This window comes from Ostrea edulis, chromosome 8 (assembly GCF_947568905.1).
Source record: "Ostrea edulis chromosome 8, xbOstEdul1.1, whole genome shotgun sequence".
Lineage (NCBI taxonomy): Eukaryota > Metazoa > Mollusca > Bivalvia > Ostreida > Ostreidae > Ostrea > Ostrea edulis.
Genome location: NC_079171.1, coordinates 37,997,093 through 38,024,198, shown reverse-complemented (window position 1 = coordinate 38,024,198; position 27,106 = coordinate 37,997,093). Strand labels below are relative to the sequence as shown.

At 35.7% G+C, this 27,106-nt stretch overlaps 1 protein-coding gene across 2 annotated transcripts in view; it reads left to right on the top strand.

Moving 5' to 3' along the window:
- The window catches only part of LOC125661558 (uncharacterized), a 45,948-nt gene that overhangs the window by 13,425 nt on the left and 5,417 nt on the right, over positions 1 to 27,106 (top strand). Inside the window, exons 5-12 of one of the 2 annotated variants that reach the window (XM_056146030.1) lie at positions 5,272 to 5,325; positions 8,463 to 8,714; positions 10,320 to 10,841; positions 12,846 to 12,943; positions 20,953 to 20,982; positions 22,151 to 23,368; positions 24,805 to 24,856; positions 25,451 to 25,651. In XM_056146030.1, coding sequence (XP_056002005.1) covers positions 5,272 to 5,325; positions 8,463 to 8,714; positions 10,320 to 10,841; positions 12,846 to 12,943; positions 20,953 to 20,982; positions 22,151 to 23,368; positions 24,805 to 24,856; positions 25,451 to 25,651 — 2,427 coding nt within the window. The remainder of the gene's footprint in view (positions 1 to 5,271; positions 5,326 to 8,462; positions 8,715 to 10,319; positions 10,842 to 12,845; positions 12,944 to 20,952; positions 20,983 to 22,150; positions 23,369 to 24,804; positions 24,857 to 25,450; positions 25,652 to 27,106) is intronic. The other variant, XM_056146031.1, reaches the window with a different exon arrangement.

Here is a 27,106-nt window from a genome sequence, read left to right as displayed (position 1 = left end):
TATATGGTGGGTACCTACTGCCAGAAAACTGCATCTGTGGGTGGTTGTTTTGATAAAATCTTTATTTTTTACCGAAACTGAGAGGAATGCAACAAGAGAAGGGAAGGGTTGAAAGTAGAATGTGAAACAAACGCCGTTTTCTGTCTTCATTTTATCTCGGTCGATGAGGTTCCGCGATCCGGTTATCGTTTCCAGTTTGACTCTAAAATTATAGCGACCGGAAATTAGGATTATCTCCCTTGTCCAAAATGGAAAACGAAACGTGCTCGTGGTCCATTGAAACGGTTTTTGATTTTTTCTAGCTGCAATAATGTAGCCCTATCCAATTTTTTTTTTATTCTGACGTTTTCGGGATGAGGTTACAATTCCATAGGATCTCCGTAATGGTGCAAAATAATTTTATGAATAATAAACTCTGCACTGTGTATTAGTCCCATATGTTGTTTACACCAAAAGGAGTACCAACTTTGTGCTCGGGCATGTCTAATAAAGGTGTTTTTCATTAAATATATTGTACAGCATGCAAAATGTCTTCGTCTGCTCCGCCATGCTTGTTATCGCGAAATCTCGTAGGTGGATCTAATGAAAAAGCTAAACATTGACAATCGGCGCGAAAATGTAGTTACTTGAGCCACTTCGACAAACAAAGGAAAATCATATTGTTGCAGAAAGAATTTACACTCTGCTGTTCGGTTTTTAACTTGATATTAAATTCAAACCTTTTCAATACCGACGAAATAGCTTTTGCCTCCATACTTGTCCATTGATGTAAATACTACTTTATATGACATATGCAAATGACTTGACAATCGGAAGTTGAAACTTCAGTACATCAAACACGGCGCACAAATATGAATCGAAAAATTGGAATTTATCGAGATTGTTGAAAACGGTAGAGCCTCACAAATCTTAAGTTGCAGGTTGTAAATTTATATATTGACTAAGAAACATAGAATATCATTTTATTTATGTAAAGAGACACATTTTCTTGTTTTTTAATACTCAAAATACGTACTATAGTCAATTTTAAAACTTTTAATAGTTGTTTTTGAACATTTACAATACTAGACTTTTTATGAACAGGTAGACTTATAAAATTAATTTAGTTCATCATGTTTAAGAAAGACAGTCTTGATAAAATAAATTGATGGTTCTATGATCAGGCTTCATTGATGGCCAGTTATTTGAATGGTGATGACACCCAAGATACTCTTCTCTTTACTATCATGCTTGGGAACATCTGAAAATAGACCTCTATTCAGGGTTTATAAATAGTCATTCATACATATTGAATTTAAAGAAAAAGTGTATTTCAAATTTATTTCACTTCTATGGGTGGTGCTGCACTATCTAAAATTGCTTCTGTGAGTGGTCCCTCATTACATTTTTATGCTTCTATGGGTGGTTACCCAAATTTTAAAGTGCCTTCCCCGGGTACCTCATATGTTTTAATGGAACAGCCCTAAGGGCAGACAGAGACAGAGTTAAAAAAAAGTGCCAACTGATCTTTCATGAACCCAATTGATTGTCAAATCTGGCACCAGGTTTAACTCAAAATGTTTTGCCATAGGTGCACAGAGCTCCAGATAAGGTGCGTAGCAGCGTAAATACTCATTAAATTTTACCAAATACGCATTAAAGTTTAAAAGCAGGCATACAATTACGCATTCGCGAATGTAAATACGCTTTACACTCCCAAAGTAATGCGTAGAGGTAACTCAAGACACAACTGTGTAAGCCTAATTGTTATACTTCTTTCTTGAATAAACAGTTAGGGTGCGATCGAAAGCACATAAAAACTTATATTATCAATCGTAAACGATTGATTAAGGGCACAGAAAATGGTACCGGACAAACGATATATATTTCTTCTGTTAAACTTAATAAGTTTTTACTGAAATGTCGCTCCTGCAGCATTGTCTTGCTAAGTATTTGCAAGAATGGGAGTCACACATTTATTTACCGACTTCCGTCACACATGCACTCGTTTTACACAGATGGAATGAAACCAATTCTTGGTTAACGGTACAAGGTAAGGGAAATCCGACAGTAATTTGCAGTGAAAACAAAATGCAAAAATATATATGGGCAGTATTAGGTTCGTCTGAATTTTAAAATTTGGTATAGAAAGTCACAAAAACTTTAGACTTTGAAACTGATATTGTTTGGTTTAAAATGCTTTTAGTTTCTCGGTTATAACAGTTTAATTTATAAAGTCTTCATTGTCATTTAGATTTTGAAATTTATTGTTGAGGTATTAAATTTTAATATGCCAGACACTCAGTCATATAATATTTGTTTATATTTAGACGAAGTGATCAAATTCTGTATTAGTGGCAAACAGCAAAGATAATCAGTAAATTAACAAAATACTCTTTTGACTTTTTCTGAAAAGCAAAATACTCATTGATTTGAAAATGAGGGGGTAAATACTCTTTGTGGTAAAAAATTATCTGGAGCTCTGGGTGCAGCTTGTAAGGGCTATTCCAGAAATAAATACATGGGGGATCGGGATGCACCTTTTGTATATACCAAGCACCCATAAAAAAAAATAAAAAATTACCCCATGACCCATCAAATTGATAAACTCATTTTACAATGACCCATCTAATTAAAAAAAAAACTAACCAGACCCACCACAAAAATATTTTTAAAAATGAAAACGGTACAAATCTCGCGAGGTTTTCGGGACAAACATTCTAGTCAATGACACGGTAATGCCTGTGCGACATTGTATCACAGTAGTTCTGAAGAAACGATGTCACATCAACAATCAAAGGCATCTATGGCGGGAATGTTGGAAAGCTTGGGAGTCCAAACGATGCTATTATCATGAAATGGGTATGGATATGTTTTTCCACGAATCGTTCGTCTTCTAATGGAGCCCGCGCCCGGAGGCCTCTATATCACCATCACACTGACTGATAAATATAACGCATCGGTACCCTCGTATAAATCAACTAAGGTTTGCCTATTTTTATTAGAAAACGGAATACCTATTGGTTTCAAAATATTCCCAAAATCGATGCACTGTAAACTGTAATAATCTACAGAACAGAGTTCGCCGCCATCATGCCAAAGAGACCCTACTAAACGCGCCTCTAATTTGAAGAGTGCCGTAAAGGAAAGTTATGCGCTGCAAAGAGCGACAACTCGAATAGTTCTATGTTACTTCCGATTTCCGATTTCGAAAGCAGCATTTCGAAAGCACATTTTCAATTTTCCCTCCGACGTTTTGTAACCAACACGACAAGAGCGACAACACCCACGTGGCACAAAATAAAACAATAGAAACTACCCACTACCCATAATAAATATTTTTTTAACAGTCCAACCACGGACCAAATAAAATCTGAAAAAATACGACCACCCACACAAAAAAATATCATTTGCCGCCCGACCCCCCATTTGATCATTTCTGGAACAGCCCTAAGGCATTCAGGGCTCGAAATTAACATATGCCCGTCAGTCTGTGACTGATTAAAAGTCTGGCGGACTGACTGACATTTGTTTTAGTCAGTCCGATGAGACTGGTCAATTTTCGAAAGCATCATTTTGGAAAATATACTTATGAAATTCTATACACACATTTGTCATGCTTCGATCTGTAGATATCAGATGAATCTGATTCGTAAATATGAAATCCCACATTTAAGTGTTACATTATTGTCTGAGGCATATTGAGTTAAATTTCATTTTGATAACATTAATGGAATATGTTTAATTATTTCTGGAAAACTCTGTCAGACTGGTAATTTTTTCTGCGGACTGGTTGATATTATACCCATCAGTCCGGCTGGACTGGTGACATAAAAAGTTAGCATCAAGCCCTGGCATTTTGTGTCTGGCTTTCACATTGTGAGGCCTATGATTATCACTGAGGTCGAACCTGGTCAGCTGATATATTCTTTTAGAGGTGTGTGTGTTTAGATCACTGTGGCCTTGATGCTGCTGACATATGGTTTTACACACCCAAATAATGTCCCTAACATATATTTCACAATATGAGGCAGAGGAATAGCATATCTGGGCAGCTGATGCATTATGGGGGAAAAGTTGCGTCATGACCAAAAATTGGTGAATGAAATTTTTAAGACGATATAGTTATTTTGTGGAAATGAGTGATATGGTCGATTGATTATTTTTTACATCCCTTCGAGAATTTTTTACTCATATTGAGACCTCACCAGCTGTAGGTAAAGTACCACAAATTTAGACCTATTAGAGCTATACTTAACACTCAGGGCCGTAGCAGTAAGTGATCTATATCGTGCCAACGCCTGCTGCGACATGGGACCTCCGTTATCCGAAAGACCCTTGATTCTAACTTCGAAATGCTGAGCGTTTGGCGAAGGAGCAATCAGTACCTATTTAAACGTCTTGGGTTTGACGCGGCCATGGCATGAGTGGTGCTCGAACTCATGACCTCCTTGTTAAGAAGCGAACCACTGAGCCACTGCGAGCGTTAATAAGCAAACGCTCTACCACTGAGCCACTGCGAGCGTTCAAATGCGAACCACTGAGCTACAGCGAGCTTTAAGAAACGAACGCTCTACCACTGAGCTACAGCGAGCGTTAAGAAACGAACGCTCTACCACTGAGCTACAACAAGCGGTGCTCAGTGATATGGAAGACTGTAAATTCTGTAATGTGTTGTTAATCATTATCTGCTGTTTTCCCTTATGCAGTGGACTATTATTTCAGTGCTCCAAGTTGCGAGTAAAACGGTCGCAAATCAATTTTGCGATTAGAGATCATAATTAAGTCACGTTTTTGTGAGGAAAATATTCCGGCATCCAGTGAAATTTTATAATCGGAATTGGAGGTTTGATTAAATATGTTTCAATCTCGGTTTAAAAAAAATGTTTGAAAGCAATCAAGATGGCAGAAAAACGAGGTTTAGAGCAGGCATGTATGGGGTTGCTTTTTTTATTGAAAGATATCAAATAAAATACACAACTTGCAAGTCTTATTTATAAATTCTTATACCATGGAGAGTAGAAATTTTGTAATTGGTGACTAGAAATTTTAAAATGGCAATCAGAAATTTATAGGTCGCCATGCAAATATGACTTGGAGCATTGTATTTGGTGAGATGTTGTCATTGGTCAAGTTTACATTGACCATGCTAGGAAACCTGTAGAACTTTGCAAAATTTGACTGGCCATTTGCGTCTGTTCAAATCATGTCAATTTCTCACGTACATGTAAGATCATCTAGTTCCATGTGACGTGTGTGGTAAAGTAATTGTTTTATCTTAACTCATTGCAGATAGAGCAAAAGGATCTGATACAGAGGAATCTAGTGTCACACAAGAAAGAGAAGGTAATGTGATACAGAGGAATCTAGTGTCACGCAAGAAAGAGAAGGTAATCTTATACAGAGGGATCTAGTGTCACGCAAGAAAGAGAAGGTAATGTGATACAGAGGGATCTAGTGTCACGCAAGAAAGAGAAGGTAATCTTATACAGAGGGATCTAGTGTCACGCAAGAAAGAGAAGGTAATGTGATACAGAGGAATCTAGTGTCACGCAAGAAAGAGAAGGTAATCTTATACAGAGGGATCTAGTGTCACGCAAGAAAGAGAAGGTAATGTGATACAGAGGAATCTAGTGTCACGCAAGAAAGAGAAGGTAATCTTATACAGAGGGATCTAGTGTCACGCAAGAAAGAGAAGGTAATCTTATACAGAGGGATCTAGGGTCACACAAGAAAGGGAAGGTAGAGTCCTCACACTTATAGTGTACAGTTATTGGTTTCGAAGACAACAACTGGTTAGTTTGACCTAAGAAGGGATCGTTTGCCAAAGCCAATTAATATTGACTTTCCACACTTCATCTTCAGCTCAGTTAACTTCTGCACACAAAAGAGCACCGATCCTGTAGGGATCCGGGTTAGAATAGGTCCTCAGTACACCTTGCTTGTCATAAGAGGCGACTAAATGGGGTGGTCCTTCAGATGAGACCGCAACAACCGAGATCACTGAGGTCCAGTGTCACGGTGCGGCACGATAAAGATCCCTCCCTGCTCAATGGCACTGAGCAAAGGCCAGAATTTTCCAGCGCTTCACAGACAGTGGTGACGTCTCCATATGAGTGAAATATTCTCAATAAATAATATACAATCAATCAACAAAAAACACCTCGTTTTACCGAAGAGTCCTTAACTAAGAGTTATCTCTCTTGTCATATCAAATCATAGAACATATTAACAGTTCCCATAGCATCATTAAAAAATCCTCTTCTCAAAAGCCACTCGGCCGAAAAGTTGAAATTTACTTGAAGCTTCCTGAAATAGCATATATTCAAGCTTGTTCAAATCATGGCCCCTTGGGGTAGTGTGGGGTCACAATAGGGGATCAAAGTTTTTTATGGGAATCTATAGGAAAAATCTTTAAAAAACAACAGGACAAATGATTACTCTTAGTAACATCCTTTAAAAATCTTCTATCATTCCTCAGGATGAATTAAAGAGTAGACTTTTTGACGTTATAGACAGTTGCTTCAACAAAAAATGGTAAAAGGAAATATTATGACTAAATTTGAAGGGCACATTATTCTTGTCCTGTTTGTTTGGAACTTTAACCTTCCTCATAATTTTTGAATGGTGAGTGAAAGGGCTGTCATATTTCATATACATGTACACATCTTGTGGATTCCTTATAACAAGACCTTTCTTTTTGTAAAAAAAGTTTTAAACTTGTTACCTTGACCTTGGATATTTACTGTTAACAAAACTTAAACTTAGGCAATATCTTCTGAACTATGTAAGGCAAGGCTTTCGTAATTGTATATAGATTCCTTTATGGCGAGAAATTTTATTTGATTCCATGGTGTTTAAAGTACTTCCACCCTCATGCGACGTCATAAGATTTTGCAAAGTCAATGATTTGTTTAAGATTTATGCATGACAGGAACATAAGGCCAATTCAACTTAATTGATAGATTATCATCCCCGCCCGCCCCTTCAAAATCGGACCGCCCCAAATTTTTTTATTTTGCAAAACTTGTGATTTCCAGTTACGTAAACGGTGAAGAAAATAGATATATTATATAGGTATGGTTTTCTTAATTTCTCGCGTTCTAACGAGCGTAAATCTTGAAAAAGTTTGGTATCTTTCTGTGTTTGAAATTAAAGCTTAACCTGGAATCATCTGTGAAATAAGCATACATTGATATCCATCTAGCATCTATAATTAAATGATGCACTTTTGTTGACAAAATAAAAATTAAAAAATAAAATCCTCCCACCCGCCCCATACTTTTTGGCGACTGTGGATGATAATCTACTAATTAAGTTGAATTGGCCTAACTTTTTTTTGAGTCTTTTTCAATACTTATTGTAAAAGATCTTGTTAACCATAAGATATTTCAAAAGTCTAAGTTAGATATGAATACTCAATTATATGTTTGATAATATTGAATCCAAGGGCAATAACTCAGTTTTCACTGAATCCTTTATTTCGTTCGTTATGCAATAGATGTCCTTTTTCACAAACATTTTGTAAATTTTTTTTAAAGAAATAGTTTAATGAAATTGTTATGAATACTTTTATATCATTTTAGCCAGTTTTTGTGAAATTTTGATAATGCTCTTTAAGGAAAATTGCAATTTTCTGACGTTGATAACAAGTATATATGTGTGCCAATTGATAAAAAAAAAATATTAATACTGCAACATGCTTATTTTATCATTTTCATTTGTTACTAAGATGTATTATTTGAAAAATCAACAATCAAATGTAAAATTGAACCAATAATCCTAGAAGGGGGGAATGACCTTAACCTTGTGACCTTTACTTTGAAGTTGAACCCAAATTTGTAATAATAAAAAAAAACCAACAGAATGAATCTTAAACTTTGCTAATAACTTTTAAATGGTGAGTGATATATCTTTCATTTTAATATATGCATTTCATGAGACGAGAACTTTTCTTTGGTACCAAAGTTTTTGACCTTGCAACCTTGACCTTTGATTTTATCCTTTTTAGAAAAGTCAACATAGGCAGTATTCAAGTGTTTGAAATACATTTAGTAATTTTAATATTTTTATATTTTGTAAATCTTACCTCTGTCAGTGCGGGTCCGAATCCCGCTCGCGCCGGTTAGTGAGTAAGTTTCCCAGTTTACTTTCGGAAGGTCGATGGTCTCTTCCCAGGTACATTGTATCTGGGTTCTCTCTTCCACCAATAAAAACAGGACACCGCCAGATAACTGAAAAATCGTTGAGTGTGGCAGAAAACATCAATCAATCCTTAAAGCAATATGTTACATGTAAAGATGAAGATTACCAAACAAAATACATAGCTGCCTCATGATGTTTTATGGCTCAAAAATTTTCATGGGAATGTAAAGATAAGATTGGCCAGACTGAGCAAATGAGTGATGTGACCCATGGGCATCTTCTTTAAAAAGATTTCAGTGATCTTTTTGTTTTATTTCATCATATTTTATTTTGTTCAGGTTTAGATGATTCAAAAGGAAGTAAAACCATACTTCCAGAAAATAAAACTGAACTACAAAGGCATCTAAAGGAAGGAAAGATCACCATTCACCATGCCAGGGGTATTCTTGTTGGGTGTGCTGAAGCTGGAAAGACCACACTGTTGAAAAGGTTACTAGGACAGACACAGGACGAGGTGGAGGACATCGAGTCGACCAGGGGCTTAGAAGTCCATCAGCATCTGTTTAACATCAGAAAAGGGATTCTTGAAGGTAAACATCATTAAGTTTTCAACTCACCTCACGCTAAAATGTAAGGTTCAATTTTTGGGCAGGGTTAGTGTTCAAGGATTATTCGTTATAATTTTTTTTTTTGCACTGTACACCAAGTTTTTCAGCTCAATATATAATGAACCCTCAGCTTGATAGTTACTAAACTTGGTACTGTGATTGCCCTTATACAATAAATGACTATACGCAAGTTTTGAGATACGCCTGAGTTATTTCCTTTCAGAGAACTCTCATACACAATAAGGCACAAAACAAGTTTTTTACATGTGGGAGTGGGACAAATATCCGTCACTGCATATGAGTGAATGTGCTCAGTAAGATTCTCATTTGCAGTTTCATAACCCAAATTCAACTAATACATAAACTAAGTGATAAGTATTTAGGGAATAATTAAGTACATGGAATTCTTAACATACCATGTTATTTTATGTGTGTATGTATTATATTTAGGATATTACTTGCAGTATGATGTTGGTTTTATGTTTCCACTTTAGTAAAACAATTCTTTCAATAGCATTTTTTATTTCCTGCATGTACATTTACATATTGAAAGAAATCCCGCCTTCAGTACACTTTATTGTCTTCCTCACTGATGTAGGTCCTTTCTATCCCACTTAAGCATTCAAAGTTCACTAAATGCACCTCCTACACAGAAGTGCTCTTATACCCTACGCAACAAAGTTGTGGAGGGTATAATGTTTTTTACCCGTTTGTCAGTCCCTTTTTTTGTCAGCACAACTCCTCTGAAACTGCTCAACAGAATTTCATGAAACTTTGTAGTTAATAAGGACACTTTGTGTAGATGTGCGTATTCTCAAGAAATTCTGATTCAATAATTTTTCTTGGAGTTATGCCCCTTTTGAACTTACAATTTCAAGCTCGTTTGTCCCGTTCTTGTCAGCGCAACTCCTCTGAGACCGCTCAACAGAATTTCGTGAAACTTTGTAGTGAATAAGGACCAACTATGTAGATGTGCATATTTTCAGAAAATTCTGATTCAATATTTTTCTGGGAGTTATGTACCTATTGAACTTAGAATTTTGAGTCCATCTGTTCTGTTCTTGCAGTATTGCATACCATTACCATTCATTATGTGAGGCATTGTCAAGCAATGTTGGAGGGTGGGGTATGTGAGCTTGCTCACCTCTGCTTTCTTTCATTTCGAAACTGGCATATTGTCAGGGCACATGATCAAGGGTCAAACCACTCTGGGCATAGGGAGATATTGTCTGATCAATATCTTAAGAACCTTTGCTTGATAGACAACAAACTTTGTACCCTGATTTTCGCTAAAGAATAGATGACCCCTATTGATTTTGAGGTTGCGAGGTTAAAGGTCAAAGGTTACTTACTTTAGACAACAGAAAGTATTGTCCACTGAGACTTAATCTGAAATATATTATTGCAGTCGGAAGTTAAATTGTTACAAAGTATTGAGACATGTAACTAGATATGCATGTAGACATGATATATTTCAGTGAAAATTAAAGAAAACCATGCCTACATATTCCCTAGATATAAAGATGCTAGGAAAATCCCCATAAATGAAAGTGAGGAATACTTGGAAAACTGGTGTTTATTTTGCAGTAATTGGTGATGACAAAACCCAAAATGCCTTTCTCAGAGTGTCGGTTTCTGACTTGAAGCGTAATCCAAACATTGAGGTTCAACAGAGTGGCAAATCTAAACCAGAGGACAAAGAAGAGGACAAATCTAAATCAGAGGACAAAGAAGAGGACAAATCTAAATCAGAGGACATAGAAGAGGAAAAATCTAAATCAGAGGAAAAATCTAAATCAGAGGACAAATCTAAATCAGAGGACATAGAAGAGGACAAATCTAAATCAGAGGATCCCCAAGTGTCAGACACCAGTGCTATTACAAAGGATCAAATTCTATTGAACATTTTGAATGAAAGAGAGAGTTTACCAACCGTTAGTATCCTGGATTTTGCCGGACAATTAGCGTATTATGCATGCCACCAGATTTACATTACGCCAAAGGCCTTCTTTGTCCTGGTGTTGGACATGAGTCAGAGGTTTGAAGATGTTGTCAGTGCAGAGAAAGATAATCGGGAAGGGTCCATTTTCTCAGCCTGGACTTACAAAGGTATGGTGTCATGCTTTCTGTTATTCTGAAAAAGAAACACAATCTCTGGTTTCTGGTAATAGTTTTATTCCCCTTGCTGTGGAATGGCTGGGGCGTGTAGTGTTTCCTTCCGATCCTTCTGTCATATACATACATGCCAACTTTCCCGATTTGTGCGGGATTCTCCCGATTTGAAGCAACTGAAAAGGCAAATCCCGATATCCCGATCGGGATTGCAAAAATACCCCGAAATTCCGATTTTCTAAAAATATCTCCCATTTTACGACAACAAACCCCCCTTTCCAACCGGAATTTGAAATCCCGCGTCATTTCTGAATTGGCCAATCAGAAATCGGGACAATAGTCAGCCATTGCTGTTTACCTGTGTCGCATGGTGTCGGGTTGGTCTGCCTGTGTCGGGGTGTTTATTGGACAGTACGAAGCATGTTTTGATAGTAATTAATCGGGAAGACGGATTTCAAAATGACATATCCTTTACACGAACGTGAATGACAACGATGATAGTGTCACCACCATACAATCGGACATTCCCAATTTTTGCCTCTCGCTGACAGCATCCAAAATTTGCGATAAGGTACGTCAAATATATATTTTTTCCAACTATAATAATATAGGCTATCCAAATATATCCGTCTATAGCGATGTATTATATATTCTATATAGTGTAGTATTCATTAAATATACTTTGTGATGCGTAATTCGCACAAGTCTGTACTGAATTGTATACTTAGCAAGTAGCCTTAATTTACAAGTAAAATCGTATACTTTGATGTGTTTTTTCCCTGGTAATTATTTCAGATGTCATGGGTGCAAAGGTTTTGTTCACAAACTTCATAGCAGGGCAGATCACTCCTTTTCTGGTTGCAATGCAGATTATTCCACCAGACTCTGCAAGCCCATGTTTACAGACAAGCAAGATCGCCTTTGTAGTCGTACCTAAATGCATGTGCTTTAATTTAGATTTTGATATATAGACCAGCCAATGTTTATTGTATGGTGTAAAAGGATACAACCTTAAGTATTATTTGATAATATGTATGTGACTTGTTGTTGGAGAGGATTTTTTGCTGAATAGATGATTTTAATAAAATATTTATGTATATCTTTCAAAGTTTTTTTTTTTATATAATTAATGGTCAAACACACTTGATGTTGTGTTAATATACGATACATTACAATGATTTGATTGATGTTTTATTTGAAAAGACAAAATATTTATTTTCATGCTAAAATGTCATGAATTTTGAGCTTTGAAAAAAGGTCGTCATGCGCAAAATCCCCCATGGGGATTTTTAAAAGTTGGCATGTATGCATATATCCCATGCAACGAAGGGTATAATGTTTTTGACCCGTCCGTCACTCCATTTCTTGTCAGTGCAACTCCTCTGAGACCACTCAAGAGAATTTCATGAAACTATATAGTTAATAAGGACACACTTTGTAAATGTGCAGCATATTCCCAGAAAATTCTGATTTAATAATTTTTCTGGGAGTTATGCCCCTTTTGAAGTTAGAATTTCGAGCTCGTCTGTCTTGTTCTTGTCAGCCCAACTCCTTTGAGACCGCTCAAGAGAATTTCATGAAATTTGTAGTCTTTAATAAGGACATACTATGTAAATGTGCATATTCCCAGAAAATTCTGATTTTTTCTGGGAGTTATGCCCCTTTTGAATTTAAGAATTTCGAGCCCATCTGTCCTGTTCTAGCAGTAATGCATAGCATTACCATTCATTATGTGAGGCATTGTCAAGCAATATGTTGGAGCATGGGGTATGTGAGCTTGCTCACTTTTGCTTTCTTTCATTTGGTCAGATCAAAATGTTTTGTCAGAGTTCGAGAAAATAAGATCTAGAACCGTTTCTTAATTTGTTAATTCTTGTTCATGTCAGAATCACCAATGATTACGTGCAGTGTACAGCTCCTGATGGACATATGTAATGGGGCACCATAGCTCTGTAATTCTCTGAAGTAGACGGCATCTTATGTAAATTTATTGCTTTCCAGACTACCTGAAGTTTTGGATAAACTCAATCAAGACTTTTGGAAGTACCAAGGCTCCGCTGTTTGTTGTAGCAACACACACAGAGGAAAAATCTGAAGAGGTGAGTTGTTTGAAAGGCGGAATTTGAAGATGTTTGAGGTTGAATAAGACTTTGATGTGAAGTTTCACTATAGATGTTTTTACTTGTCTGCCTTAATTTTGATTTTAGGAAAATCCATTTAACAACATAATAGGAAACCTGATCCCGTCCCAGGTATATCCAGGGGTCCATATTTTCCCAACTCTGACTTTGTATTCTTTATAGGAGTTATGAGATTGATTCACTTGTTCATTGCAAGACTGCTCCTTTATAGTCTGCTGCACAATCATTACCAACACCTAACTTACTAGAGACTTTGGAGTAAAACTTTGAACTCCATTATAAACAAGAAGCAAAGTCAAACTTTTTATTGATTGATTGAATATTGTTTAACGTCCTCCCGCGAATTCTTTACTCATACGGAGACGTCACCATTGCCGGTGAAGGGCTACAAAATTTAGGCCTATGCTCGGCGTTTATGGCCTTTAAGCAAGGAGGCCGTTTTAATGAACGCACTAAATACCCGATAGACTTAAAATCTCATATACCTTAAAACTGATCAAAACATTATTCTTTTGATATTGCACTTAGAGAAGGAAATTGAACATTATTTTTTGGCTTTTTTAATTTTTTGTTTTTGTTTATTCTATTTCATTCAGATTACTATTACCCATTTTCCCCTTCTTTAAAGTTTTAGACATTTCGGGTATTTAATTTTTTCATTAAAATGGCAGATCTTGTCATTAGTTGATGCTGCAGAGGATGAATAAGTCGTGTAACGTCTACGCGAAGAAAATTATTAAAGTATGAGGAAGTAAGTAGCGTATAATTGATGTGAAATTTTAATTGACAGGTCCGAAATCTTCCATACTAGTCTGAATTTCGCTGCTGTCATAGGCGAGAAATGACTCCGTGACCTGGACCGGTAAATGTCCTAGTAAAAATAAACAAGTGAAATCGAGAGAACGATGACGTATATCTTTGTTATTTGAAGAACATGTGACTTGAAATTTGGCATGCAAGTAGTTAAAACATTAATATATGCAAGGAAAACGACAAATTACGCATAGCATATCTAGTTTAAGATTTTTTAGGCTTTTGAAACGAGAAGTTAGTTTTTTATCTGGGTCAGTGTTAGACCCCTTTCTATATTTATGGTATCACAGAGTTCGGGCCCAAAATGGGCTTAGTCCCTGTGGTGGGTACCAACCATTTTGACCCTTTGACCTTGGAGTTTGACCTACTTTTTGAAAATTTTAACCTTGTTTATAACTTTTGAACAGTAAGTGATAGAGCTTTGATATTTCACATGAGTATTCCTTGTGACAAGACCTTTCCGTTAGTACTAAGCCTTGACATTTGACCTACTTATTTTTTCATTGTTCATAACTTTTAAATGGTAAATATTAGAGCTTTCATATTGTACATGAGCATTTCTTGTGACAGGATCTTTCTACTGGTACCAAGATATTTGTCCTTGTGAGCTTGGCCATCTTTGGAATTGGCCATTATCGGGGGCATTTATGTTGCATAAACACATCTTGTTGCAACAAGCAAGGGGTACTGGGGATCCAGATTCTTATGGGTTTTAGTTTAGAATTAACTTTTATATATCTATCTTAGACAGATATGGAATCACTGAAGTTTTCACAGGTTTCATGAAATGAGTAGTGGTGATGTTCAGTCCATATATCACTTCTCTTTATAAACCGCCAAGGACCAAAGTCTAAAATGAGTTAATCACTGGTTTTTATACACCCGTCTTTAGATGGAATGTATGATATGGTATGGCGATCGTGTCCGTCCGTATGTCTTACCCTCCGTCTATCTGTCCGTCCATCCCGCTTTGTGTCTGGTTCATAACTTAACGTAGTTCCACACTCCTGTGACATCATAAGATTTTGCAAAAGTCCATGATTTAATGACTGGAACATAAATTTTGTTGGAGTCTTTTTCAATAGTTATTTTAAAACTAGAGCAAAGCTCGTTGCAAAGCAACGAGAGGTCTTCCGTCGGAGCTGTGTGACATAAAAACCTTGAACTTGACCATATGTCCTTGGGTCAGGTCCTAATGCAGCCTCAATTAACATGGAAATCTGTTGTAAGTATGAAATCTAAATGTTTCTTCATTACAGCATATGGTCAGGACAGGGTTTGTATTTTCAAAAAAGTGAACTTGACAATATGAGCATGGGTCAAGGCCAGGACACTTTCTTTGATCATATGGAAACTTTTCTTTCAGTATTAATTAAAATTTGCCATTAGTTAGATCTATTAAGACTCTAATCAATTTTTAACTTTTAGACCTTTAGAAATGGTGCAAATGACCTTACATCAAGATTATTTATGTTATTGTCATTAATAATCTTTATGTGAAGATTGAGCTTACGGTGTATTTTTAAAAGTTGCGGTCTGGGCACATTTGCACGGATAGGCGGACTTGGTGATATCTTAAACTTTGTTTGCTGGAACTATAATTAGTGTTCGGTAATATTGCTATCTGTTCTTCCGGCTCGAAGAGACAGTCTCTTTTGTTAGATTGTCAGATATTAATGGGAAGGTTTTATGAAAAGTAGTGTTTTATGATGTGGATATCATAAAAACATTGCTTTTCACCAAGGTGCAATGGGCAATAACGGTGACGGTTTTCCATTGAAATTAAACCTGTTTTTGGACCGATAAAATGCTGAAAATTGTAAATGATGTTGTTTTTCATCCTTGGATATATGTAACACCATCCCCCCTCCCCTGACAAAAATGGTTATCCTGCTTTCCCAAAGCATCCACAGATACAGAACAGGGAACAGTGGTCAGAAAGAGGACTAATATTGGTTTGTTTCAGACCATACTTCGATGCGTCGAGTCAAAGCACCTTATCCTGCTTGGTTGTTTTTTTTTCTTTGAGTTCACCCTCGTGATTTTATGATTTATTGTGGGGGGTGGGGTGGGGTGGGGTAGGTTCAAACTTTTCTGTACAGCAAAAAATTTGTTCTTTACATAACATTAGCGCATTTCACTACAAAAGTGGGGGGGGGGGGGGGGGGGCAACAGGCCTTCCAATGACCATTTTCATAGTAAATTAACAGTAAAACGTTAGGTTTCCTGCCCCCCCCCCCCCCAGGGTTTTACGTGCCTGGAAAGGGCATGACCGTAAATTAACGATCTGTATTGTATACTGTCAAGCATATGTTGGCAAAAATATTGGAGGGTGGGAACTGGAACTTCCTGTCCTTCCACCAATCATTTGAAAAATCCGATTTTATTAAAAACATAATTTTCTGTAAATCGTTGTGTTTGCAAATTACATTAAAACGGTAATGTTTTTGTGTGTACATGTATTGCCGCTGATCGCTGGTACACATGCGATGGCTCCGAACTCGGGCAATCGAGCCATGGGTTACGTAATTGTAAACAAGAACAAACCCCGGTGTGTAGGTAAAATGCTTGCAGTTAATGACTGAATGAAATGAGACTGATTCGATGTGGATTTCTGATGATTTTCTATACATGTTTAGAGTTGGTATAATCATGATAAGAACCCGTGATTTAAAAAATAAAGTTTATAAATTATTTGTTATGCTTACAAAAAGGATCCATTTTTTTCACTTTGTAGAGAATGCAGAAAGCTTGTGTATCAACTGGCTAAAGTAGAGTTAAATCACAGATTGCTTGTCCACATGTGATGAATCTCCAAAATTAAACACAATAAAACGCTTGAGATGTATATATATATATTTGGGGCGCTCTTGCCTTTTTCATTTCACTTATAAAAACCGCATCTACTTGCACGCATGATTGTATTTAGATGAAATGAAATGAACCGACAAATAAATCCTTCTGTATGCAGACAATTATAAGTTAATAAAACTTAAAACTACTTCATTTTATTTAGTACGATTTTTTCTGACAATTAGAAACGTCACATACCCTTACCGTAAACTTATTGTGAGGAAAATGACAACCCGATAAATAATCAGGAAAATTGTGTAGGTTTTTTTAAATGTATGTATAACTTGACACAAATATTATGAGGTCCATTGATCACTAACTCGAAATGTTTGCGGTAGCATCTTTACAATTACTTTATAATTGAAATAAAACATAATATAATTGTTAATTAAGTATGATATAATGTAAAAGGATTCAAAATGATTTCAAACATAATTTTCCAGTAATTGATGTGTTTATTTATGCGATGGACGAAAGCCGAGTTAGCTTCGATGTTTTTGTTTTGATTATGCTAGCTTGTCACTCTGGCCACCTGCGAGCGAGGCGAGAGTTGGGTTACATAACTGTATAAACAACGCTGACCGTGAAGAATGTAAACAGCTTGCAGTTATTGACCATGATTTATTTTACGTTTGAACGTTTTATTTTTATGTATATTACTTATTTTAATTCTAATATGAAACAAATAAAAGATAATTTATCTCTCTCCTTTTGTTGTTGTTGAAGGTTTGTTTATGTTAAAACGAAAGAAAAAGAGAAATGTATCACTAAATAATTTGTATTTGAACCACAGAGCATGTTAAAAACCTTATTTAAAATGAATATTAGTATCTATTGTAGTCAGGTATGTTATTTTTAGCAAGTTTATTTCAGTTATACGCATGAAGAGTTCTCGCTCACTTGCCAAATGAAAATGGCTACTTGTTTACGGGTATAGCTTTTTACTCTAATATAACACAAGATTCGAACAAAATAACAATTTCATGAGATAAATAAGATGTTAAAGAACAACTTTTCCATCGGAAGCCATATCGAATTCTTTGCCGTTTTTGAGCTATAAAGCGAAAACTTTTAGGGGCCGTAAATCCCTAATTTAAGGGGCCAGCCCCTTTTTACTGGTGTCAAATAAAAGCTCTTGAAATTCTACACAACTTTTATTCTACATGTCTTAACAAAATATTTTTAGTTTAAAAGATACAAAGGAAATTATATGCAAATTTTCGCTCTTTCAGGCGTCCTGATTTTTGACCCCTCTCTATCGCCATTTTAAATGGCGAAATCAAAAAACAAAATATGATGTGCACAACTACAATGCTTCTACTTTACCAATTCAGTGTTTTCTCTGCTCCAATTATTATAGTCTCGGAGCCTTTATCTGGAAACCAAAGCCCCTAAAATTTCACTAAAAGGGAAATAACTCGCAAGCGGAAGAGAATATCCAAAATGTTTAAAAGTATTTTGAAAGTCTTTAGTAAAATGTATTAAAGCTGAAAATTTGAGCAAAATCGGTTGAGGAATTAGCGAGATATGAAGCTTCAAAGTTAGCGTCTAGGAAAAAAAAAAAAAAAAATAATAAGAATAATCTTAACCAGCACAATAAGTAGAAGGTCTTCCGTTGCTACGGAAGACCTTAAAAATTGTCAGCCATAAAATATATCAAAAGTCTTAGTTATATTTGAATAGTCAATGATATGTTTCAAAATATTGAATCCAAGGACAATTCAGCTCCGTTTTCAATAAATTATTTATCAAGTCCATTATACGATAGATTTCCTTTATTTTTCACAAACATTTTACCAAGGTGATAAGGAATCATTATCTGTGTCTTTTCATGAAATTACATAAAATTTTAATCCATGAGTGGTTTTGAATAGCTCAGCTGTATGGTGCCAGACTTCGGTATACATACTCTAGAAGCTATAAATTTGAAATTATTAAGGAAAGGTATGGATTTTTTCATAAATAACTATAATAGATTGACATCTACTAATATAAACAGAAAAAATTATATGTAAATCATGCTATAAGGAAATTTATTTGTTTTTTAACATTTTGGAGAATAACGCTAATTCAATAATTCTGCACTTATTATTCTAAAACTTTATAAACATATTGAAAATGACATGTGTTTTAGTTATTGACATGTTTCTTGATAAATAAATGCAATTAGACAATTTTCTTGTTGTTTTTATTTTAAGATAACGACAAATAACTGTTTCCAATGAATTTCATAAAAATCTACATATATGTAGGGGTTCATGACTTCAGTAGTGTCTGTAATGAAAATTAATATGGAAATCCTTAACTAATTTGTATTTTTTCATTACTCTGAATGTTGATTTATTGATTCCAAACAAAAAAAATGCTACCTAAACCCCAAAAATCAAGAACTAAGGACCCACCTTAAATACTATGATACCTAGAATGATCCAACTTTGTCAGCTGATACATCTTGTGTAAAGGGTAGGCAAATTAAAATACATTTTTTCTCATAAAATGTTGCTACATAACAATTAATATGAATGCTTATTTTGTTTCTAACAATGATGATATAAATATATATATGCAATATTGTGCTACAAAATTTGTAAAGACTTCACAAGCACATCACAGAACAGATAGAGGAATTGTCTGATGGGAATCATAATCTAAGCTGACGGTTTTTCATGTCTGTCTGAGTAAGATTTCATTAGCCCCTTGGGAGTAAGCCATGGTGTTTCAGAGTTCATTAGAAATTATCTAAACATTGTAATAAAATGAAAATATGTTTTGGAATATTTCTGTAGTCATTAGACACATTACAAGAGATAATGTTGATTTGCCTCAGACCTAAAGGCAAAGATATTGGTGCAATCTTTGTTCCAATTAAGATGGATATGATTCTGTGTTATGCACTATTATCTGTTTATAATGATTAAACATCTGGTGGGCGTGTCCTGAGCTCTGGTGGGCGGTGCACTTTATTTGTTCTTGCCAAGCACACAACATTTGAAGTAAAATTTGTTGACGTTGCATATCAGACTGAGATTTTGTATCAGTTTATTAAAATTTTATTACATTTTCAACAGTGAAATACTATACTTCACCCATTGAATATATATGATATATTTTCACCAGAGCTCCAGATAATTTTTTACCACAAAGAGTATTTACTCCCTGATTTTCAAATCAATAAGTATTTTGCTTTTCAGAAAAATTCAAAAGTGTATTTTGTTAATTCACTGATTATCTTTGCTCTTTTGCACAGAAGATGTCACCAGATAAATGATACTTCTTCCATTAAACTTAACTTAAAGTTTGTATTAAAAGGCCGCTCCAGCTATTTATGGGGAAAATCCTTTTCAGTTCTTTTTATTAAAACTATATTCATTATCATTGGGAATTTGATATTTATCATTGATGCATTAAATTTTGAATATGTCAGACACTCAGTCACATGATTATGATCCAATTCTGTATATCATTCATCCACGATTGATAATACAATTTTTTTTTCTGTGCTTTCGACTGCACACTAACTCTTTAAGAAAGAAAGTATAACAAGTAGGCCTATATAATAGTGCTTTGAGTTAACTCTTCCAATTTTTAGCTCTTCTGAGCCGAAGACTCAAAGAGCTAATCATATGGTCAAATGTTCGGCGTGCGGTTTGCGTCAACTTTTTGGAAAAAGGGCTATATCTCAAGAACCCCTTGGCCAATTTTTGTCAAATTTGTCGCTGGGTATCCTTGGCCCAAGGGCTTTCATTTGTACTAAAACTAGGGTTGTGACCCTTTAACAAGGGGAGGAGATAATTAGGAAAATGCAAACAAAAGTTATGGTTGCTAAAAAATCTTCTTCTCAAGAACCACTGGGCAAATTATCACCATATTTATGCATAAGAATGAGGATAGACTGTAGATAAAAAATTGTTCAAGGCATCATCCTGAGGAAAAGGGTGTGGTCTCAAGGTCACTTCAAAGATGACCTTAAATTTTGTTGTGTTAAAACTTGGATATTTTGCTTTGTATAAGGACTAGGATCATCTAATTTTGTCAGTTGATGCATGTTAGGACCTAATTTCAAGTTGTCTCAAAGGTAGGTCATGGTGACCTACTTTTTGAATTTCGCAGGTACACTGTAATTATTATTAAATGGATTTTGATGCATATCTTAGACACTTTTGAGCCTATGATCATCAAAAGTTGTCAGTGAATGGATCATGGGACCTTGAACTGTGTCATGTGAAAAGTATGTCACCATGGCCTACTTTCTGAATTTTATGGCTAATCATTTATGAATACATTTTAGGTTGTTATTTCAGATACCGAGAGGTTTACAATCATCAAACCTTGTAAGTTGATACGCCTAGAGGCCTCAAAACATATCTTTAAAAAAAGTAGGTCACAGTGACATACTCTTTTAATTTTGCAGACATTCAAATTTCACATTTTCAATTTTAGATGCATATTTTGGACACTATGAAAGCTAGGATCATCAAACTTTGTCAGTTGATGCATCTTGAGTCTTCATAGTTTGTTGATCAAAAAGTAGGTCACTGTGACCTACTTTTGGAATTTTACGACTATATTTTAATCTTTCAGATACTATTTGACTTACAATTATCAAAACTTTGTCAGTTGATGCATGTTGAATCTTCAGAGTGTGTTGACTAGAAAGTAGGTCACCATGATCTATTTTTGGATTTTGACGGCTATATTTGAATATTTCAGATATTATTTGACTTACAATCATCAAACTTTGTCTGTTGATGGGTCTTTAGTCTTCAGAGTGTGTCAACCAATAAGTAGGTCACTGTGACCTACTTTTGAAATTTGACGTTTATATCTGAATATTTCAGATACTATTTGACTTCAATTATCAAACTTTGTCAGTTGATGCATCTTGAGTCTTTGGAGTGTGTCAACCAAAAAGTATGTCAATGTGGCCTTTTTTTGGAATTTGATGGCTATATTTGAATACTATTTGACTTGTCAGTTGATGCATCTTGAGTCTTCAGTGTGTCGACCAAAAGTAGGTCACCATGAACTACTTTTGGACAGTTACATTTAAATTTTCAGGTACTATTTGACTTAACATCATCAAACTTTGTTAATTGATGAATCTTGGTTAGCGAGAATTTTTGCCTGTTCTACAATGTATTAGAAGAGCAATTCTAGGCCCATGGGTAAAATTTAATGAGTATTTACGCTGATACGCACCTTATCTGGAGCTCTGAATTTTCACAGTGTAAAAATGAGAAAATAACAACCAATTATAACGTTATATTGTGTATAACTAGACATCCTTTTTTAAAAAAAGATTTGAAATAAACATGTTCTAAACCAAAGAGAATGTAATAAACAGAAAAGTCAATGCTTTGCACTTGTGGAAGTATTAAAAAAATCTTGTCTTTTGAAATAAATTCCTTATCCAACTACAAAGCATTGAATATCCTCTATATATACTATCAATTTGCTATCACTCTTGTCTGAAAACAATTATCTTGTTATGTTTTATAGGAGATAGAAGAGTACATGCAAGAGTTTTGGGAGTTGGTTCCGAATGAAGACAGAGATTGGTTTTTTGAGTCTCTTGATGACCGTGAGTACGCACTAGGTCTTATTGAGCTTAGTGAGAAAAGCATGGAAATGCTTGAGTCCATTAAGACCTCCATAGTCAAAGTGGTGTCAGAAAACATCAACACAAAGATTGAGGTACGATCTTCCTGGGCCTTGCTGGAACAGTCTATATCAGATGGAGGGAGGAAGGTTATGTCCCTTGCGGAAATTTCTGAGATCAACAAATCCCTCCCTCGTGAATACCAGCTTAAAAGTTCTGTGGAAATATCAAAGTTTTTGAGGTGCTTTCACGACAATGGCTTATGTTTATATTTTAAAGATGAAGGATTAAGAGAACATGTTATATGGGACATTCAGTGGTTTGCTAGTGCATTTAGTAAGCTCATCGCTGATAAAAGTCACATCACAAAAGACTGCAAAAGGAGGTATATTAAGGAGTGGACGTCATTCAACAGATCAGGGGAACTGAAAGAAAAACTAGTGGATGCCCTCTGGAAAGACGAAGCTTCATATTTGAATCACAAATCGCAGATTGTGTCATACATGGAGAGACTGCTAATGATTGTTGCCATCAGTTCAAAAGGTGCTACATCAGAATCGGGAATGTCCTGGTACATTCCGTGCATGAACAAAAAAGTTCTTGAGAAAGGCATCTTCGAGAGAAATTGGGAGTATTCGTCTGTTTTGTGCTTCAGATTCACATCATTCGCCATGTTTGTGTTTTACAGGCTAATAGCCTATTGTATGGGTTCCCTCAAATGGCGGGTTTCCTCAGACGGAGAAGGCAGTCAAGCTCTCTATCAAACAGCAGGAGTGTTTGATTACAAAAATCACACCGTGGTCATCGGTATCAATGATAACGACATACAGGTTCAAGTGATGCGTATCAAACCATCATGTGTGGAGAATGAGGTATCACAAAACGTCGGAGAATCCGTGGAAACTGCCCTACAAGAACTGACAAAGACATTTAATGAGCAAACACTATTTGAGAAAGGATACAAATGTCAGAACGTCATTTGTAATGCGGATGATCGATCGTTTACCCCCGCCAGTGAGCTGTCCCAGATTGAGGCTGAGGTCGTACAATGTGCACACTGTCCAATTTCTGAGAAACACGACGTCAATGTGCAGAAAATCCTGGGTTTCTGGGAAAAGGTAACCAACATCTTATTTGTTTCAAACTACATTTCAAAATAAGATTAGCTAAGTACTATACACCAACTTTCATTCGTGTCTAGTCTACTTCGCGATTCACCTTACCACATGGTAAACTGGTTTGTGGTGAGTAATTTTGGCAATCTAACCTTTTTCGAGCCTATGACAGACATTCAAGGACTGGTTAGGGTGAGAAATATTCACAACCATGAGGTTCTCACAAATCTTGCAAAATTTTCTCGCATGCGATACAAGTTGGTTTACAGTATTTCGGACACCCAGACAACACAGTGACTGGTATTTTTAGATCATTTGAGCCGAAGTTAGCGTCTCTGATTAAATCTTATCTGTCATTTCTGACCGTTTTCACATTTTCAACTTCCTCTTTAGAATGGCTCACCAATAGCAGTCAAGTTTTCCATGAAGTATCCTTGGGTAAAGAGGTTTCAGAGGGTGATGTCCTACTCTAAAGGAAGATGATTAAAAAAAGTGAAATTAAGATGAGGTGTTTTTGAAACTTCTTTTCAAGGACCAATGAATTTGAAAACCTGAAGATTATAATTTTCATACCATGTAATTTCAGATTTGTACATGCTACAATGTATATGATGCCCTGAAGCACAATTAGAGAAAAACGCTACTAGAAAATTGCCTAGCTTTTCCTTTGCTTCTTTGTTACTTTACTTTTATATGCACTAATTCTGACTACGGATTTCTCTGCTCATCTGATCAAAATGTAGGGTTCAGGGTGGGTTTGACTGATCAACAGGAGATGTTTGCTCCTTCTATGAACCTGATCCCACCTCTGGTGTGTCCAAGGGTCCGTGTTTCCCAACTCTTAATTTTGTTTTCTTTATTGGAATTGTGAGATTGATTACTGATTATTATGTTCACCTTTTCATATATTGCAAATAAATCAGATATAACAATACTCCTGTAAAACAAAGCATTGATGTTACGGAGGTATTGCCAGGTCCGTCTCTGGGTCTTTCACTCCTCCTCTGTAGGAAAATCAGTATCTCGTATCTGGCACAATTTTTGTGGGTTCGAATCCCGCTTGTGCCGGTAAGTGAGAAAGTTTCACAGTTTACTTTCGGAAGGTCGGGGGTCTCTTTCCAGGTACATTTTATCTGGGTTCTCTCTCCCACCAATAGAAAATGGGCGCCACCAGATAACTGAAAAATTGTTGAGTGTGGCGGAAAACATCAATCAATCAATCAATTTTGTTAAAGGTGGCTTTGGTCAGATGATGTGTACTGATCATACAACCTGAAGCCTATTTTGTTCTGCAGGTTTGGAAGATGCACACATTGCTCCATCAAGAGTCGACTCGTGCGTCATATATATGCATGTTAGGTTTTGGTTTGTCTGATACTGGGTTGATACCAGTAAGGCCCATTGTTTATCTTCTTTAAGTAATGAAATATTTTTTACAGAGAGTTGCAGAGGAACTGAAAACCGGAGAGAAGGATGTTGAAAACATACAAAGTGAGTAAAATGCCTCATATTCTCCCTCACTATGTTCGTTCAAATATGAATTAACTATACACTTAAATAGTTTTGAGTATTGACACAAACAAACAGGAATGGTGCTGATTTAAACATTTAGTTTTTTATTTTACACATAATCTTATCCCACCACCGAGACAAAGCATGACTGGAAATAAGAATAAATATTCTTCCTCCACGAACTACTAACCGTGATGGGTACAAATAAATCATCAACTTATAGATGATTTCTTGCTATCCAATGGAGAAATGTATTTGGAACAATTAAACGAAACCTTTTAAAGACCATGCCGAAAAAAACCATCCTTATTTGTTTTATATGATTGGATGATATTGCTAACCTTTTAAAAAACATTTCTTATTCACATGTACATTAAATGCATACTATACCATGTAGACAAAATTCTGTATTCATTGAAGATGAAACAGGATAGTGCAATATGAACTGGCAAAAATAGTAAATCTCTTGTATGGGTTTTTTTTTTTTTTTTTTTTTTTTACATTAAAAGGATAATATCTAAAAGTGCCCTGGATAGTAAAAAAATGTGTTTATAATTTTTTTTATGTATATAGCAAGCCTGCTGCACGGAGAACCTCACAGGAAAATGTTTGATAGCAGTTATCCCTACAGTGATGGGGATGCAATATTCAAAAGCGATTTGTGCGACCGGATAGGCTGCATAAAAATAAAATGTCCGGACAGTTCTGGGACAGGGTTCAGAGTGGGCAGCAACTACGTCATCACGGCGTATCATGTCATGGAGGACATTCTCGGTGAGTGACCACATTTTGAAGGAATTGTGTGATATTCTTGCTGAATAGCTTAATGGGCTCTCGGAAGTGTGTTCATATATCTAAAATAGATTCTCATTCACTTTTTAGTGCACTTAACCTGAAAGCTCAAGTAAGCTATTCTGATCACCTGTTGTTATCTGTCTGTAAACTTTTCACATTTTCATCTTTGTTTCCGAAACCACTGGGCCAATTAATTGCAATCAAACTTAGTACATGTCGTCCATGGATAAAGGCTAGGGGTGCAACGATACGCTTGACTTACTATACAATACGTATCACGATACAGACCTGACAATACGATGTGTACCAAGATATTTTTAGGATGCTATGAATAATAAGAAGTTTGGAGACTTGTTTTTACTCAGTTCTTATTTTTCTTCCACTTCTTCTTCATGCCTAAAACTGTCTGACACCGTTCTCGGTAACGAGTAGATGAAAGTAAAAAATATTCCAGGATATGATAGGCCAATGAATCTAGTTTTGCAGAAATGTTTTTGTTTTCAGATTGAAGGGGTTAGGGTACATTTTGGGGGGATGAAATGGGGGTGGGGTTTAACATAGAACTCTATAAGGAAAAAATTAATTCAACAGATATAACTTGACAAACATGATAAATACAATCCTGGGGTCTTCAGAAATAAATAGAGAATGACAGGGCCTACTAATTAGTATCAAGATCAAGTGACCTTGACCTCTGACCATGAACATAAAAACTGGTATATCTTTAAAACCAAGACTAATAGCAACATGGACTCTTCAGAAATGGCATGAGGATGACAGAACCTACAAATCAGTATCAAGGTCAAGTGACTCCAGTGACTTTGACCTCTGGCCTTGAACATGCAAATCAGTATCAAGGTCACTCCAGTGACCTTGACCTCTGACCATAGATCATAAACTTGGTACTTAAGAACTAGGTATGATGAAGAGATGAAATCTTCAGAAATCAAATCTACAAATTGGTATCAAGATCAAATGAATCCAATGACTGATCTCTGACCTTAAACATAAGTCTGGTATAACTTTAGAACTGGGAATGATAGAGACATGGTGTAGTGACCTATAAAGTAGTATCTCCATTGACCTTGATTAAAAAAACTTGTATAAATTAAGAAACCAGGACTGATAGAGGCATGAGATCATTGAAAATGATAAAAGGATGTTGGGACCTACAAACTAGGATCAAGGTCAAGTGACACCAACCAGTTTTACTGAAGAAAAAAAGAGGGATTTTTTTAATAAAAATCAAAATCAATGCCTTCGTGATTTAGATCTTTTAAATGAAGTTAAAATTGGCATTGATTTTGTCAATGGGAGGAAAATAGCAGTACTCGGAAAAAGCCACTTTTATACAGTCCCATATTGGAGATTAATGGATCGCAGGGGTAGAACTGATTCAGTGGCACGGCCGGCACCTCGTTTTCCATTACCGGA